The sequence below is a fragment of the Palaemon carinicauda genome, chromosome 1, assembly GCF_036898095.1.
Source record: "Palaemon carinicauda isolate YSFRI2023 chromosome 1, ASM3689809v2, whole genome shotgun sequence".
In the NCBI taxonomy this organism is placed as follows: Eukaryota; Metazoa; Arthropoda; class Malacostraca; order Decapoda; family Palaemonidae; genus Palaemon; species Palaemon carinicauda.
In genome coordinates, this window is record NC_090725.1 from 81,596,815 (window position 1) to 81,614,253 (window position 17,439).

A 17,439-nucleotide genomic window follows, 5' to 3' on the forward strand; every position below is an offset into this window, starting at 1 on the left:
AGTTGGTTTGGACATGTGTTGAACTTTGAAAGTGAAGTTTCCGTTGCTTTATTATGCTGCGTCACAATTCGGCAGTCATCTAAGTCATACTTTATCAATATTTTCTTATTATATTTCATTACTTCATTTTATTGTTTTATAAGAGACCTTATGCTCTATTAAAGCATTTTTGTAATTTATTTTTCTAATTCGCAAGTATTTTTTAATTTCAGAAGGATTTTAACAATCGACAATTACCAACTTTTTATTTTGTTTTGTTTACCTTTGGTTGAGATCAGCTGATCCGAAGGTCCTGCTATTGTATCGAGAGAATGCGACTTGCATATTTTTTAATTAATTTCTTAATTTATTTGAAATATCTTCATGATGAATATTACATCAACACCAGTATGTTAAAGAATACCATAGTTTCATATAGTTCGTTTATAGTCATCATTATTAGTTATCATACGAATACTTTCTTACTTTCTCTGCGTGTGTGCGCACGTACTGATAGTTCAATTTTAAAGCTCCTTACAGTATTTAATTTTTATTTCATTATTAAGCCTTCGTATTTCATTAGACATTGTGGTTTATTAAAACATGTTTGTATTCAATTTTTCAATTCCAGGAGCATTTCAATAATCAACAATTACTTATGTTTTAATTTTTGTAGGCATCTGCTGATCTCTAGGTCACACTACCATATTACGATTATAGCCTTTATTTTATTGCTATCATATGAACACACATTCTCTCTCTCTCTCTCTCTCTCTCTCTCTCTCTCTCTCTCTCTCTCTCTCATATATATATATGCCAAAATGAAATCTTTTGGATTCCCAGCACATCTACTTGCAATATGACGTCACAGGACATGCGGCAAGAGAAAATACTAACTAAAATATATCCGTTAATTTTTATACAAGAAAATAGATTATCTCCAAGGTAATATTTATCTTATTAGTGTACTATTCTGAATATATTTGTAACGTAAGCACTGTTAAAGATTGGTCGTAAAGTCGAATAGTCGTAAGTTGACAATTACCTGTATACTGGTCTGCTAAATCAGTATAGTACACAAATCCAACAAGATGCTTACTCTCTCAGTATATCTTGAGCTGATGCTGACTAAAATGTTTTTTTATTTTCTGGTAACCATTACAAAAATTAATTTGTTCCGTAACTGGAATACAAACCACGCTATGTAATAGGGGTTTTACTTTCGGTGTAGCTGAAATGACGAGCCATTAAAATTTAACGAGGGTTTGCTACCCACATCGCTAGTTAGCGGGGGTAGGGGAGGGTAGCTTGCTAACCTCCTCCCCCCCCCCCACACACACACCTGTGCTAGAGTTCACTTTACTTTTGGCTCGGAGCGAGAACGGTTGTTTCCTCTCTCCTTGCCTATTTTGGACTTCCATTAATTTTTGTCTTTTAACTTACGTTTTCTTATACTTGTAAATATATATGTGTATATATATATATATATATATACATATATATATATATAAACATTCTTAATGCTTATGTATATATATGTGTATAGAAATGTAGTAAGTTTCCTTTTCAGTGTTTGTGCTGTGTGTGTGATATACAACAACGACACTTGCGTAGTAGCAAGGCCAGCACAGTTCAACTTCGCGGGGAACGGCCTCTCCCTCTCTGGTCCTTTGGTCTTCCCGTTGGCATATCCGTTAACTCGGCCGCCGCAGGGTAATCGTCATCACCTGGACCCTTTTCATTCAACTATTGTCTTCGCCTTTTCCTCTTTTTCCTACGGGAAACTTGGATTCTGAGCGAAGTGAATGTGGCCTTTTAAAGATTGACTACGGTCTCTCTTTCTCGAGGTCGTTCACCTTTACTACAACAACGTACTATTGGGGAGGCTCCTTTCCCGTGTGCAGGTTAGGTTGCTCTTTCGTTTGTCTCAATTATTTTAGTGAAATCTAATTATATTTTAACTTTTCAGCTTTCTCCGTGGGGAACACTTCCCTTCGGGGTTTCAGTGGTTTTCACTATTAGTGAATATTCTTAGATGATTTGAGTAATTATAATTCTGTTTTTATTACAGTTATTCCGCTCCCCCCCTTCTCCCGTGGATGTCATCTGGGGAAGAAAGGGCGCGTACTTAATTCTTATTTTATGTTATTCCCTCGGGGTTCCTATTCGGAGTTCCTCCCTAGGGAATTTCTGTTAAATAATTATTTAATTTTCTTTTCCCAATTAACTATGCAGTTTTTCTTCGTTCGACTAAAGAGTGCCAACGAAGCAAAGCTGTCCTGTTCATGCCTGAGGAATCTGCTGTCACTGCCGTCCCTCAGAGGACGTCGTCATGGGCGTCATCCCTTCTCTTAGAAGTACTCCCGTGACAACATGGCCAGCACTTCAGATCATCCTAGAACCCTAAAGGAGGGTCGCCTCCAGGGGTTGGACAACTTCCCTTCCGAGGGAGGTTTCCTCCCCAGGTGTGAGGTTGTTCCTCCTTAGAGAATTTCTGTTAAATAATTATTTAATTTTCTTTTCCCAATTAACTACAGTATGTACTTTTTCTTCGTTCGACTAAAAAGTGCCAACGAAGCAAAGCTGTCCTGTTCATGCCTGGGGAATCTGCTGTCACTGCCGTCACTCAGAGGACGTCGTCATGGGCGTCATCCTTTCTCTTAGAAGTACTCCCATGACAACGTGGCCAGCACTTCAGATCATCTCAGAACGCTAAAGGAGGTTCGCCTCCAGGGGTTGGACAACTTCCCTTCCGAGGGAGGTTTCCTCCCTAGGTGTGAGGTTGTTCTCTCTCTTCAGAGGGAGAACTTCCCATACCTTAAAAAATTCATTGCTTCCGACTACTGTTGCTGCCCTTCGGTCAGACTTCTCTCCCCCCTTGCTGAGTTTCTCTTCCTTCAGGGGTGGAGCACAGTCTTGGCAAGTCTCTTCTACGGTGTTCACCTCTCTCATTCACGAGAGAGGCCACTCATAAAGATTCCTCTTCGGAGGATCGCTACTGCTAAGGTCAGCTTGCTGATCCACCGGCCCTAAGGGGCGCCATCACGAGTGTCTTCAAGTCTCTTCTACGAAGGGTCACCTCTCGTTCACAAGAGAGGCCATTCATAGAGGTTCCTTTGGAGGATCGCGCGCGTCAATAGTCTTTCGCGTGCGCTGATAGCTTTGCGTGCACACTGATAGTCTTGCGCGAGCACCGATAGTCTTCCGCGTGTGCGCCAACAGTCTTCCGCGCGCACCGATAGTCTTCCGCATGCGCGCGTGCCAACAGTTCTGTACGTGCGCACGCGCCGACGATCTTCCGCGTGGGGGTGTTGATGATTTTCCACGCGTGCTAGTGCCAACAAGCGCCAATGCTCTTGCTCGCTCGTCAACAGTTCCGCTCGCACGGCCGACTTTCTTCCCCGCACGCGCACCAACAATATTGCGCAAGGGCGCCGATGGTATCCTGCACGTGCGCCAATAGTCTACCGTGCATGCGCACCGATGGCCTTACGCGCAGGCACTCTCCGACACCCTTCGCGTGTGTGCGCTCCAATAATCTTGAATGCACGCACAGCCTTCCGTGCGCTCCGACGGTCTTCTACGTGCGGATGCCGATGGTCTTCCGCACTCATGCGCCAACAATCTCCACGTAGTACTCATGCAAGCGCCAATGCTCCCACTCTTGCGCAACCAGTCACACGCTTCGGTGCATTCTAGGGGGAATGCACTGAACTACACAGTGCCTTACGGCGCCCCAGCGATCTTCCTCACTTTCCTGCACCCTCCTGCGCAGTTGCGGTCCCCGGATTGATACGCCAGCTCTTGCCAAAGAATCAAGACTCGCAGATCCAATGCACCAGCTCTTGACTAAGAACCAGCGCTTGCCTGCTCTCTAGGCAGATATTAAGCACCAGCACCATCCTGTGTGCCATCGCTCCAGACTCACCTACACAATTCGCGCAATTGTCAGTAAAAAGGAGTAAAACTTTTTGGACAGGTCACCATTGCCCCCTTCCTCCCCGCAAGCACATAAACATTGCCACCGGGAAAAGAGGATTAAGGCTCCACAGAAGGATTCAAGATCCCGAAGATTCCATCCTACAAGGGAATCGAATCGGGGAATCCTTGGTCTCTGTCTCTTCTGAAGTTTCTTTTTTCCTTGACAGAACCAGCCGCAGCAAACAGGAAAGCATCAACAGACTGATCTCTAGATCACTGTTTGCTGATGGCTAGTTCACAGTTTACTGATCGCTAACTCAATGCTGATCTGTGACCTCTATTCCCTCCAATGACTAACGATCTCCAATTGCTAGCATTTCCAATCATCGATTGCTAGTCAATAACCAGTCATCAGCTTGCTGATCACTAGATCACCGATGGGCAGCTCATCTTTCTTCGATCATTGAACTCAGCTCGCTGATCTCTGATCAGCCCATCTTCAGCTTGCTCATCTCTGACCGAACAGAGGAGATCATAATCAGCTCGCTGAGCTCAAACTCACCATTGGCGCACAGACCACCGATTCATTGGTCATCGGTTATTTGCCAGCAGTTCGTGACTCAAACTTACTAGTCAACCGCTTCCTGTAGTTCCTAGATCAGAAGTTATACAACATACTTCTCGCTACTGGCTGTTTGCCATCACGCTAAAGTGATCGGTAAACGTTCGACAACCCTCATCAACGGCTTGCCAACAGGGAACTACTTGCGAGCACTCTCCAACTGCACAGTATCCACGATACCCAACGGTTAACCATTGATTAACATTTGCCAGATTAATTCTATTCTAAGGAATAGTATCAATCCCATCAGGGCGCATGGTAAGGCTAAGCGTGGCTTTCCTTCTAAAGAAATTCTCTCAAGAGAAGAATCCTTACACTGGGTATCGCTCCTGTTCCTTTACGTCACGAGTCAAGACTCCAGCGTCGACAATCTTCCATGCAAAGGATCACCAAGGAGCTGTCCCTTTGGGTCGATGTCCACTCCATGTTGGAGTTCAATCGAGGGTTAAGACCTCAGGTCTTCATTTGCACAGTGGACCTAAAGGACACTTACTCCCAGGTCCAAACCATCCATCTAGGAAGGTTGGAAGATTCAGTCTAGACAAACAAGAAACACCAGTTCAAGGCACTGTGCTTCGGTCTTTCCATTACACCCATCCTGGTCTCACAGGATCGGCTTCTGTCTCCGCTCTCTCGGGACGATGACTGACCTTAGCAGACTCAGTGGCAACCTTGCTTTAACACTTGGAACTTCTGAAGTCTTTTTACCAAGATCCAGTGATCAGGGTAAACCTACGGAATCTTCCCTACTTCCCTCCCAGGAGACTGGTGTATCTGGGAATGATTCTAAACACCAATCTTCACAAAAACCTTCTCGAAACGAGAACGACTTCCATTCCAGGAGACTGGAGTCGGAAAAAGAAGAAAGGAGGGACCATAGTGCTGCACCACACGACCTCAGCCCTCTGGACAGAGCCCGTAGGTACCTTCACTTAGATCTCTTAGGAGATGAAGGCCAACTTTCCAGTCCTTCAACAGCCTCATCGGTTCCTAACAGACCACTCAGTGATGTGATGGACGACACACCGCACACCACATAGAGACTCACATCGACAAGCAAGTAGGAACTGGCTTGTAGAATCTTCCCGTCTAATAGTATAAACACTAAGATGGGCCAAAGTCCGTTCGGTACCACTTACAGCCCGCTTTATTCCAGACTGGAAGAACAGGCTCGCCGACAATCTGTGCACAGCATCTCGGATAGATATACCGAATGGACTTTGGATCGCCATGTAGCCAACAAAGTCCCGACTTTACGAGGTCCCCCAACTAGGGGGTCTGTTCACAATGCCCCTGAACCTCAGGCTACCGTTGCTCACCAGCCTTAGACCCCAAGGCTCTCTGGCAACAACGGTGGGTACAACAATGACGTTTACTTCTCGTCCCTGTTTTATCTGGAGAAGGGCACTCAACAAGGCTAGAACATCGGTCAATCTCCCAAGGACTCTCCTAGCTCCGTTCTGGCATTATGCAGAAAGGTTTCCAAACCTTTTGCAGCTCCTGATAGAGCTCCAAGAGAACCCTCTCCACATATCAGACAACCCACTTCGATACCTACCACAAGCTATAGCTTTGCTATGAGTGTACGCCTGAAGACTACCCAATACCTCTTTGCGAAGAGGTTGTCTAGATACCTGAGGAGTTCCTCAGCATCAGTCTACCAGGCAGTGTCACGTCTTGTGTGGTTGGCGTCATGGGAAAGTGTCTCTTCTCTCGATACCTTGATTTCAGCAATGGCGGAATCCTTGAGTATATAGAAGAGGAAAAGATCCCCTATTCAGTTTCGACAGGTAAAGATGATCACTCAACCTTGATCCCTCACCTTCATACTGAAAGAAAGGGACACCCTTTCATCGATAGACTTTTCCTAACTTGTACGGACTTACTACTTGCCTTTCCCCAGTCGGAATTGAGACCTTCCTCTCAGAACATAGTTCAATCTCCGATCCCTTAAGGGACCTCCTTGTGTTCCACTTCACCAGGCAACAAATTTCCTCCTGATTTAAGAACACAATGTTCCTACACTCTCGGACAGCAACCATACGAGTTAAGGAACTTTATGGTCTCTCTTTCGACATTGTCCATTATGTCACCAGACACAGTCCCCAGAGGTGACGGATCCTACACAAGTCTCAACTAGGTAACGGATGATCCAGATCATCCATTACTGTACCCAGGGTAAGGTATGAGACTATACCTAAAGAAAACGGTAATAGCCTGCCGGGGTCCCTCCTCTTGTCAGCACCGAGAGAGACTAGAGGAGGATCACCGAAACATCATCTCGACATGACGACTCACAGTGTCAGGGGCATAACTATGCCCCTGGTCCTTCTTAGCAGATTACTCTGTGACGCAGGTTTTACAAGAAAGGATGTGAGTGCTCCAGGTGACTTTCACAACCTTTCTCCTGCAAGACGTGACCCACAGGAACTCGATACGATCTCTATCGGTCTAGTGGTGGCTGCACAACAGATGGTTGTATACCTCAAGCTCCTTATTGGACAAGTAGCAGAAGGTTGAGGGCACTGTTCCCCCCCCCCCGCTAACTAGCGATGTGGGTAGTAAACCCTCGTTAAAATTTAATGGCTCGTAATTTCAGCTACGCCGAAAGTAATACCCCTATTAAATAGCTAAGGTTTGTATAGTTAGGAAAAATACATATCTACGAATTTGTCATTTATAATGTATGAAACTTATTACTTTCTAATCCTTTATCTTTTTAGACTGTGGCGAGAGATGCACTTGATGTTTACATTGAACATCGTCTTATGATGGAACAGCGAATTCGACAGCCTGCAGAAGCAAGGGATATTCGTAATCGCTACCCTCCAGAATTGATGAGAAGATTGTAAGTGCAACTTGTTCATTTTTAATACAGTGCAAACTACAATGGCTTAGGACTAGTTATCCTATATTAGTTATAGATGTAGAATCTCATGATTACGGTGTCATTTATAAAGGTAAATATGGAGAAGGTTAAGGTCAGATAATAGGTATTGATAGTTTTTGTTTGTTCCAACACGGAGTACTTACCTCGAACTACTTTCTTAGGAGTATCTGGGATGTTCTCCCAACCGACCAGAATTTGTGTAGTTTACCCTACTCCCGTTCTTTATGCGGGGTAACCTCTGGCGGAGTGATACCCACCACGAGGCGACCTCGGATCAGAGAGCATGCCTGCTCAGGTCTCGATCTCCAGTAAGTTTTCTGGTCGCGTCGCGATAACATCCCGACGCGCTCTCCTTACCCAGTGCGACCCTTTGTGTCCCACGTGGTCCCATTGTGCCCTTCCTTATCCTTTTCCCTCTTGTGTTCCTGTGTCTTGCTAGTGCGTGATGGAGCATCCCCGTTGTTGCCCCGGGCCTATGGCCGGTAAATCGTTTGGCGCCTTCCTCTCGAAGCCTGAAGTTGACCTGCACTCCTTATATTCTTTGTATAGGGGCAGTGTTTGTTCCCCTACGGCCACATGTCCGGAGTGCGAGTTCTGGAACAAGGTGCAGTGGGTGCGATACGGCACCAAGAAGAAGGCGGCTTCCAGGAGATCGTCTAGGAAACAGAGCGTCTCCTCGCCTCTTGCTTCGCCTGGCGCTTCGTCGGATAGAGTTTCTCAGCCGCCTTCCCCTACCCAGAGTAGGGGACGAGGTAAGTCAGTTGCGGGGAAGAGGCCCATTGCTCTTCCCCAGGAGTCTGAAATTCCTGATAGTGGGGTTGTGTTGTCGATCCAGGCAAGTGGGGGGCCTGAGGGAGGGACGGGAGTGTGTTCAGAGGACGGGGTCCTGGTGTCAGCAGGGCCAGTCTCTTCTGACGATCCTATGTGGGGAAAGGCTGCTGCAGCCTCTTCTCCCGCCTCATGGGCCTGTGTTTCAGGTATGTCTACAGCCGAGGGATATGTCGAGAAGGAGGACTCGCCGCCGTCGGATCCCCTCGCGTGGGCGCCGCCGAAGACGCCTTTCAGATCACCCATGAGGTTGGAAGAAGAGTTCGAGACCTGGTTCCCCAGCAAGGAGTTGCCTCACTCCCCACCAGCGCCTTCAACAACGCTCCCGTCCGTCTTCCTGGAGCCTTTGTCGCCGGCTGATCGACGCGTGGAACCATCAGCAACGCGGCACGACTCAGAACCTTCAGTGCGGTCCTACAAGTCTTCTGGCTCCTCGGTTGAGTCATACTCCTACTCCTCGGAGGACGGAGCCCCAAGGGACCATAGAAGACGGCGAGATAGGTCCCACAGGAAAAGGTCATGTTCCTGTTCCAGATCTCGCCACGCCAGGAGGCGCGCTAGATCCCCCAGGAGGAAGTACAAGAGAAGCTGCTCCCCGAGGGAGGAATGGGTGCGTGTCGCCATCCCACGTAGCCAACTCCTAGGAGCTTCAGCGGTCCCGGGCACCTCTGGCTGGCTCCCAAGAGCTCGTTTGCCAGCTAAGTACGTCCCCAGCAGCAGGTACGAACGTCGGAGAGAGTCGTCATTTCAGGCCCCAGGGGACAGGCATAAGTCCGCGAAGGTTCCGGCGGAGAGAGTCGCCCCTGCGGTCTGGCAGCCGCGTCCCAGCCTCCAAGTCTTCAACGAGTCGACCGGAACGTGAGAGACGGCTCTCATCTACGGGCAAGCCCTCAGCAGCTTGGACCTCCGTAGGTAGAGACAAGCCCAGGACGGAGCCCTTCGTCTCAACGGCGATGCCCGTCCTCCATCCTGAACCGCTGAGAGTAGACCGCGCCAGGAAGATGCCTCCTCCACAAGCGGCACCCTCCGTCGGAGGTGCCCCTTCACAAGCAGAGGAACATCGGACGGAGGGTATAAAAGACGGCGACAGAAGTCTCGGCCAACAGGAGAGATATAGCCCTCATTAGACGTCATCACAGAGTGGACGAGCCTAAGCCCTCCACAGATGAAGACTGGCTTTCGGGCCTCAGCAGGCTGGTCGATGCACCCGTGCAGCAGAGGCCCTCACTAGCTCTTCCCTTGGCTAGAGACGTTAGGCTGGGCATGGCTCACATAGACAGGATAGTGGCCAGCCACGCAGAAGCCCAGAAGAGTCAGAGCGCCTCCAAGCTTCTCCAGGGTCTCAAGACTCAGAAACATTTCTACCTTCCCGAAGGGTGCCGCGCGGGTCCTTGTACGGTAGAGACAGCAGTCGCCATCCTAGGCCAGGGGGCTGCAGGAGAAAGAGCTACCACCACCCCAGTTTGCTTCTCCCCTTCGGAGACCTCCTTGATGGAAGACTTAGCCATGGACCTAGTCTACGTATCGTTGTGGCTAGATTGGTGGGCTTTCAGGCCTCGCGGTTCCAGAGAACCAGGCTTTGCTGAAGGAGCTGATTAGCTCGGGGGGGTAAGGCCCTCAAGTTCCCGTCTTACCAGTCCCTCTCACAGCCCGCCAATTGGGTGTTGCGGAAAAGGAACACCGTGCTCAGCAAGCTCTCCCAGGCCCCATGATATCAGGTCCATCAGTACATCGATGGCCTTTTCAAAGAATATGTCAGTGGCACATGTTCTTAAAGCAGGTGTGTGGAATAGACAGAACACCTTCACTTTCCATTACCTGAAAGACTGCTCCTTAGTGTTTCGCGATGAGTACAGACTCGGCCCCATCGTTGTGGCACAACAGAGGATTTAATGCCACGACTTGCACACAGTGTTAACGTCCGGGGTGGGAGACGCGGTGAGTTCCATACCCCCCTCTCTTGCTACATGGCACGTATGACAGTTCTACGCCGATGGATGTCCCCCAACTTGGGTGAGTGTTATTGCAGGTTTCTTGAAGTTTTTTTTTCCCCGACAGGCCTTCCATAACACCTTGTCTTCCGCCCGTTCCTCGTTTCAGTTCCCACCTCCTAAGCCTAAGTCTCCTTAGAGAGTAGTCCGTGGTTACAATGCATCGGAACAAATACCAAATTCTCAGTAATTTGTATTTTTCCTAGCATACTTACCACGGACTACTCGCGAAGGTATGTCCCACCCTACCTATCCCGCTGGTTCTCGGAAGTAGTTGGTACTGAGACAACGGTGGCACCTGGATCGAGTACGAATGGCGACCTTTGCCCTGTCCTTACCAGGCCTGACATGGCCTTCTTGGTGCATTGTGGGTCAAAAGACAATGGAAGGTCGCTTTGCGCAGGGAACATACCCTTGGGCATGTTACCGGCCTGCGGCTTCGATGTCTCTCGCCTGGAATGGAGTCCTGGTTGGGGGAAAAATTTTCTGGTCGCAAGTTTAAACTAAAGAGTAACTCCTGAGAAAGTAGTCCGTGGTAAGTATGCTAGGAAAAATACAAATTACTGAGAATCTGGTATTTTAAAAGTGAGGGCTGTACATAATTTGCACCATTGTATGAGGTTTGTAGAAATTTTTTTTTAGGTCATAATTTTTACCCCCTCCTTTATTTTGACAGTGAAATATACTTCAAGGCTCCATCAGCTCAGAAGCCATTGGCTATTCGTAATGTGAAAGCATCCCATATTGGACATTTGGTTATGGTTCGTGGTATTGTGACCAGATGCACAGAAGTAAAGCCTATGATGCAAGTTGCTACATATACATGCGATCAGTGTGGTGCTGAAACATATCAACCTGTAAGTAGTCTATCTCTCTCTTTCTCTCTGAAAGGTCTAGTGAATTTTTTAATTAGTAAGATTTGCGATGCCATATGTTTTTGATGTTAAACATTAAAAAGTCTGTTACAGAATATAAATAAATCACTTTTGCTTATGCTTGAATTTTTAGGTCAACATATATTAAACTATTTCTTTTGTTTTTCTTGCAGATCCAGTCGTCAAACTTTATGCCACAATTGCTTTGTCCAAGTGAAGACTGTAGAGTGAATAAATCTGGTGGGCGTTTATTTTTACAGACGAGAGGCTCCAAATTTATCAAATTCCAGGAGCTTAAAGTGCAAGAACATTCTGATCAGGTAACTTTACTTCCCATACTTAAAAGTAAGGTTTTGTGCGTAAATCGTACAAAATTTAATGTATTTGTGTAAAACTAGGTTAAAACATTTTAAATACTTAAGTTTATATTTTCATAAAGTTTGGTTAATGAAATTATTCCCTGTATTTATGCCTTTTTTCGGCTTTTCTTTGATCACAGGTACCGGTTGGAAATATTCCTCGCTCCTTAACTGTTATGTGTCGCGGGGAACAAACACGTCTTTGTCAACCTGGAGATCACATTTCAATTACTGGAGTTTTTATGCCACTAGTACGCCTTGGTTTTAAAGCTATGGTTCAAGGGCTTCTTTCAGATACTTTTCTTGAGGCACATGTAAGTGAACCTATTTTATATTTTGTAAAAGGTATTTTTTTTTTCCCCCCCTTTTTTTCCCTTTTTTTTTTCTTTTAAATCTCCAAAGACTTATTGATATGAATACAGTATGTAAGAATTGTTTTTTTTATGTGATTATATACTTAACACCATTGACTAAGAAAGCTTCTCCTTAAAACTAACAATTGTAACTGTTCAGTCGACTTGAAAATCTATTTCTGTAATAATATCAGTCTCGACTTACTGTCACCTGTTTTATAACTAAGTATGCTGTGCTGTAACGGTTAATGTGTTTTTCTGAGAAAGAATTAAGTAAATTTCCTGGATGAATTCATGTGCAATTCAATCTTGAATTGATGGGTTTAAGGCACAATTATGAATAAAAAAAATTTTGTCATGTATTTAAAAGCTTTTATTCTTGCGGAAAAAATAGATCGGTTGTGTAAACGAGGTTCCCTTCTAGGTTCTGTCATTTGATTTCTAGTTCAGAAGCAATTCTGATTATTTGAGTGAAATTAAGGATTATTTTTATGGAAGTTTGGCTCTTGGTTCATTTGTGGCAGCAGGGAAGATTCTAAGGTAATATTATTCTATGCTGAAATTTTAGTTGTTCCTACACAAAATACAAACCTTATGTTCTTTACATAAAGTGGCTTAGGGCTATAAAAATTTCAATGAGGTGTCAATAGTTACAGAAGGTAAGAGGAGAGAGTACCCCCTTATTCACTCGTATCTTCTTCACTTCGATCTCGGATGTGGTTGAAGACAGACGTCTCCTTCCACGTTCGCTGGGTTTGGTAAAATGAAACTTTAACCTTTAATCTTGGATTTTATTCCTGGTATGACGCATAAGTGTGTCTGGTATATTATACTTGAGTTGGAGACTTTATTATATCATGACTCCTTTAACTCTAGGTTGGCTAAAAGAGGACACTCGCCTTTACCTCCATGGAGTTAGACTTCCCCGAAGTCGTATTATTCAGAGAACCTTCAAGTGGAAGTCTTTTTCAGTCTGTCTACACAGATTTATCTGCAGACACACGTGAGCAATACACATTTAGTGAGTGCCGTGAAGTCAACATTTTCAGCGTCACTTATTCGAAGCCGTTTGCGTTGTGATCTGATTGCCTGACTTGGTCAGCGATCAAATCTCGGTTCGCTTATAAAGCTACTTAGCGCACTCAAGTGTAAGCTATCCTTTCACTTGAGAAAGATGCTTTGCCATAAGCAACCTCTGAACTCACCGTCACATCTGGGTATTTTGGAGGATGCAGTCTACCTTGATCTACTGTCCCAGTCTGGTAATTTTTTTATCCAGGCGGTTCAGAAGCAAAATTGCGTTCTGATGCAAGAAGATCTAGCTCTTTGGAGATCTTGGTAAGCTGTCTCATCTTGCTGATTGTGCCAAAGATGAAATCCTTTCGCCTGAGTTAAGTTTGAACAAGTGATCTCTCAACGCTTTGACACCTAGACTATCGACGTAATCCAAGCTCTCAGCGAGCCTGGATCACTTTGCCAAAGGTGAAAGCTATCCCTTCTCCTGAGAGTTTTGCTTGAAGCATGTGATCTCTCTGTACCTTGTGAACCAAGCTCACGACGTGATCCAAACCCTCAACAAGCCTAGATTGCAATGCCGTAGTTGGAAACTATCCTTTCACCAGACAGATTTGCTTAAAGCAAGCGATCTTTAATTGCCACGCAACCCAAGAGAGCAGGGCGAGCGAGACTTGCAACTCATTTCAGGCTTGCAACATGACCCAAGCTCACAGTAAGCCTGGATTGCACAGCTGTGACTGCTCATGCATTTCTGAATCTGCGCTACCTGTTAGAATAGAGTGCTTAAGCCAGGCTTACACATCTGAGCTACCTTGAGATTCTGTTGCATCTCACACTATCAATGTTCATTTGGTGATTGCAGGGTGTTGCCCAACACTCAAGGTGGTTGCCTGGCTCAACTGAGCACTTTCTCGAGTGCTTTTTAAGCTATCTGTTTTACCAGGCTCCTAACATGTGTGAGTCATCAAGGCTTCTAGAATAAGTGGTTTATTACACCACTTGGGCAGTGATATCACTAAAACTCAAGAGCTCAAGGGTATGGTTTCTTATTGAGAAACGTGTGTGTCTGCAATAGCTACTTGTATGTATTTATGTGTATGCTGTCCTGCATTCGCATTTAAAGATAGCATTTATGGAAACAAATTCCTTCTAGACCCGGAGTCTCTGCCATTGGGCAAGAGGGAAGGTTATCGGAAGATTTGACATTTTCCTGTTCTCTCTCCCGTAAGATTACACTAGAAATACCTGGCGTGTCTGTAAAGGATTACAAAAATTTCTCTGACAACTAGACTCGGGGATTCAGAATTCAGTTGTTTTTGGGAAAGCAAGATTGCTTTAGATTTGTATTATTTTTCTTTCGATGCACACTTACGATCGTGAATTTGTCTCTATTTTAGAGAAAAAAAGAATTCATTCTGTTTCTTCACTTACATTCAGTTGTCTTGAAAAACTATTCATAGAGGCTTTTGTGTGAGCTATTCTTTGTACATTAAATTTATCTGCCTCCAGAAGGTAGTTACTCGGTTAATGACGATCGAATGGAAGAAAAGAATTTTTTTTTTATTTAAGCATGAAGGTCTTTTCTCTTCCATTGGAAAAAATAGGGTTAGCCAACCTCTGTCGAGGCAAAGAAACTACAATAGTTTAGCACTTTTGTGTTTCATTCAACAATACACAACTGTGATCTTTCGGCTTATTCTGCTCTTGGTTTTGGTGAGCAAACTTTGTAGCAATATCCCAATGTGAGCAGCTTTGGAACGTTCACACGCAACTAATGATGCAAACATTTTTGGAACATTTCCTCTTGATTGTTATCGCTGATCTATTTATTGATTGCTCGGTATTCAGTAGAGCTATACTAGATTTACTACTAGCGGTTCACACATTCTTTTAAGAGCAATAGACTTGAGTGAATGTTCTCAAGTCACAGCTCTTTGCTCGAGTGGTTGTTTTTGACCGATAGCTCTCTTGTATGCCATTGATCACATACCTTTCAATTAGTCTTGATCGGTCATAATAAATCCTCATCTGTTTGCCCATGGGAGTAGAAATTCCAAGCATATTTTTTCTTATGGCAAATATAGCCCAAAGTAAAGAAGCCGGTTGGGTAGTGGTAGCATGTCTGCATATCCACCTACATTCCCCAACAGTTACTTGCCAACACCCGGGAAAAGGAAAAAAAGAGAATTGTTAACTCAAAACTCCATCTTGTGCATCAGAACATCTATTACCATCGACAGCTGTAATCAGAATGAGTGCTCAGTGAGCAAACCGTTAACTACCGGCCACTTGTGTACCTCATAATGAAAGTTTAATAGTCGTATACACCAGCATTTGCTGGAGTAGAGGACTAATGTTTGTATTTCTGCCGGAACAAAGTTCATTTCATCAAATTGGCTATTTATTAATTAAATGCCAATAATAAATGGGTAAAAATACTTTTTATTGCTTATATAGAAATAAGTACAAAGTAAATAAACCAAAACACAAATAGGCCATACATTAAGAGATGTCAGTAATAGATTGGGTAAAATTACTTTGTTTACCTTTATTGAAATAAGTGCACAGTTAATAAACAAATATCTTTAAACTATGTACTTATTATGGTGACCTTTACAACACCACCTAATCATGACTGGTTAAATGTTTTTTTCTATTATATTCAGATTGTTATAAAAGGATCTCTTATTGAAAGGTTCTACTGGTTTATATATATATATATATATATATATATATATATATATATATATATATATATATATATATATATTATATATATATATATATATATATATATATATATATATATATATATATATATGTATGTATGTATGTATGTATGTGTATTCCTCTATCAGTTGTACGAGATTGTGTTTGAATAACCTTGTTAATAAAACATCGTTTTCATTCCAACATAATTACAATGTTATTTTGAAAATTTAATTTTTTTCTTAATTATGAGTTATGAAATCTTGACCCACCTTAATATTAAAACGGTAATTTTCTTGCAGAATATTGTTAAAATGAATAAAACTGAAGATGACGAACTTGGAGCAGAAGAACTCACAGAGGATGAGATAAAATTGATAGCTGAAGAAAACTTTTATGATAAGTTGGCTACATCAATTGCCCCAGAGATATATGGCCATGAGGACATAAAGAAAGCTCTGTTACTGTTGCTCGTTGGTGGTGTTGACTGCAATCCAAATGGCATGAAAATTCGTGGTAGTATTAATATTTGTCTTATGGGTGATCCTGGTGTTGCAAAATCACAGTTGTTGTCATACATTGATCGTCTAGCTCCTAGAAGTCAGTATACTACGGGTCGTGGGTCAAGTGGAGTGGGTTTGACAGCAGCAGTTATGAAGGATCCACTGACTGGAGAGATGACACTTGAAGGAGGGGCCTTGGTGTTAGCTGATCAGGGAATATGTTGTATTGACGAGTTTGATAAAATGGCAGATGCAGATCGGACTGCTATTCATGAAGTTATGGAGCAACAGACAATCTCAATAGCAAAGGTAATGAAAAGTTTTGCTTGGTGGTTACTTGTGTTATTGCTCATCTTACAACACTGCATGAAGGTAGCATAGTTGCATTTATAGTATCTGTTGGCAAATAACTTGTAGAAGCTAGAAACAAAATTCTTTAACTTGGCTTAGTAGACAGAATCCTGAAGTTGTAAGAATTTTTTTTTTTTTTTTTATTCTTTAACTTGGCTAAGTAGACAGAATCCTGAAATTATATGAAATTTTTTTACATGATATTGATGATGAAGAAGTGGGAAAATCAAAGAAAATTTAACGTCGAATCTAACACATGCCTATGTTACATTTAAAAGAAAAAAAAAACAAGCCGAGACCATGGAAAGTAGAGAAAACCAAAGCTAGGGCAGGGTACAAGAGCAATTTTGCAAATTTATTTTTCCATGTACAAAAGTTACCCATTAAAGTTAGTGCAACCATAATTATTAAAAGGATAATATAGTCTGAGAAGTAGATATTACAGTAAGGGTTATGATTGATTTCAACTTTCAGTGAAGCTTTTTTTTTTTTTTATTTTATTACTTCAACCCAATTGGTCATATGAGTTATGGTTAGTGTAAAGTTCCAGTTTATGCTAGGTGTATGCAGTATACTAAATTTGTGTTCAACACAGTATTGAAGTACATTATCATTAAAATCACCCCCTTATCAGCCAGTCATATTCAGGAAATGTGTGTTGGGGTATATTTGAGAGCCAAAACATTAGGCTACAATTCACACATCCATATGATAATACAAACTTTTAAGATAGAGAAAACAATGGTGGGATATAATAAATGATGTGCACTGAAGGTGAAGATGAAAAGGCATCCATCATGGAGTTTCCAACTTAAAGAATTCATGATCATTGTAAGGTGGGGTTTGTTCATATATATGTCTATTAGCATTTTTATTGGATGTAATGAATGATTTTTTTTTATATTTACAAATAAAATTTTTAAAAAGTTTGGTATGTATGAATAGATGTGTATTCTTGATAGTAGAATGAGGTCAATTGTCAGAAAAAAAAAAAATTGTAAATGAAGGAAAATCTTAAAAGATACTTGGTGGTTGAAGTGT

At 43.2% G+C, this 17,439-nt stretch overlaps 1 protein-coding gene across 1 annotated transcript in view; it reads left to right on the plus strand.

Annotated features, from left to right (window-relative positions):
- Mcm7 (minichromosome maintenance 7) overlaps positions 1–17,439 on the plus strand; it is a 49,445-nt gene that overhangs the window by 13,126 nt on the left and 18,880 nt on the right. Inside the window, exons 4-8 of the mRNA XM_068382307.1 lie at positions 7,246–7,370; positions 10,908–11,088; positions 11,280–11,426; positions 11,606–11,779; positions 15,847–16,356. Coding sequence (XP_068238408.1) covers positions 7,246–7,370; positions 10,908–11,088; positions 11,280–11,426; positions 11,606–11,779; positions 15,847–16,356 — 1,137 coding nt within the window. The remainder of the gene's footprint in view (positions 1–7,245; positions 7,371–10,907; positions 11,089–11,279; positions 11,427–11,605; positions 11,780–15,846; positions 16,357–17,439) is intronic.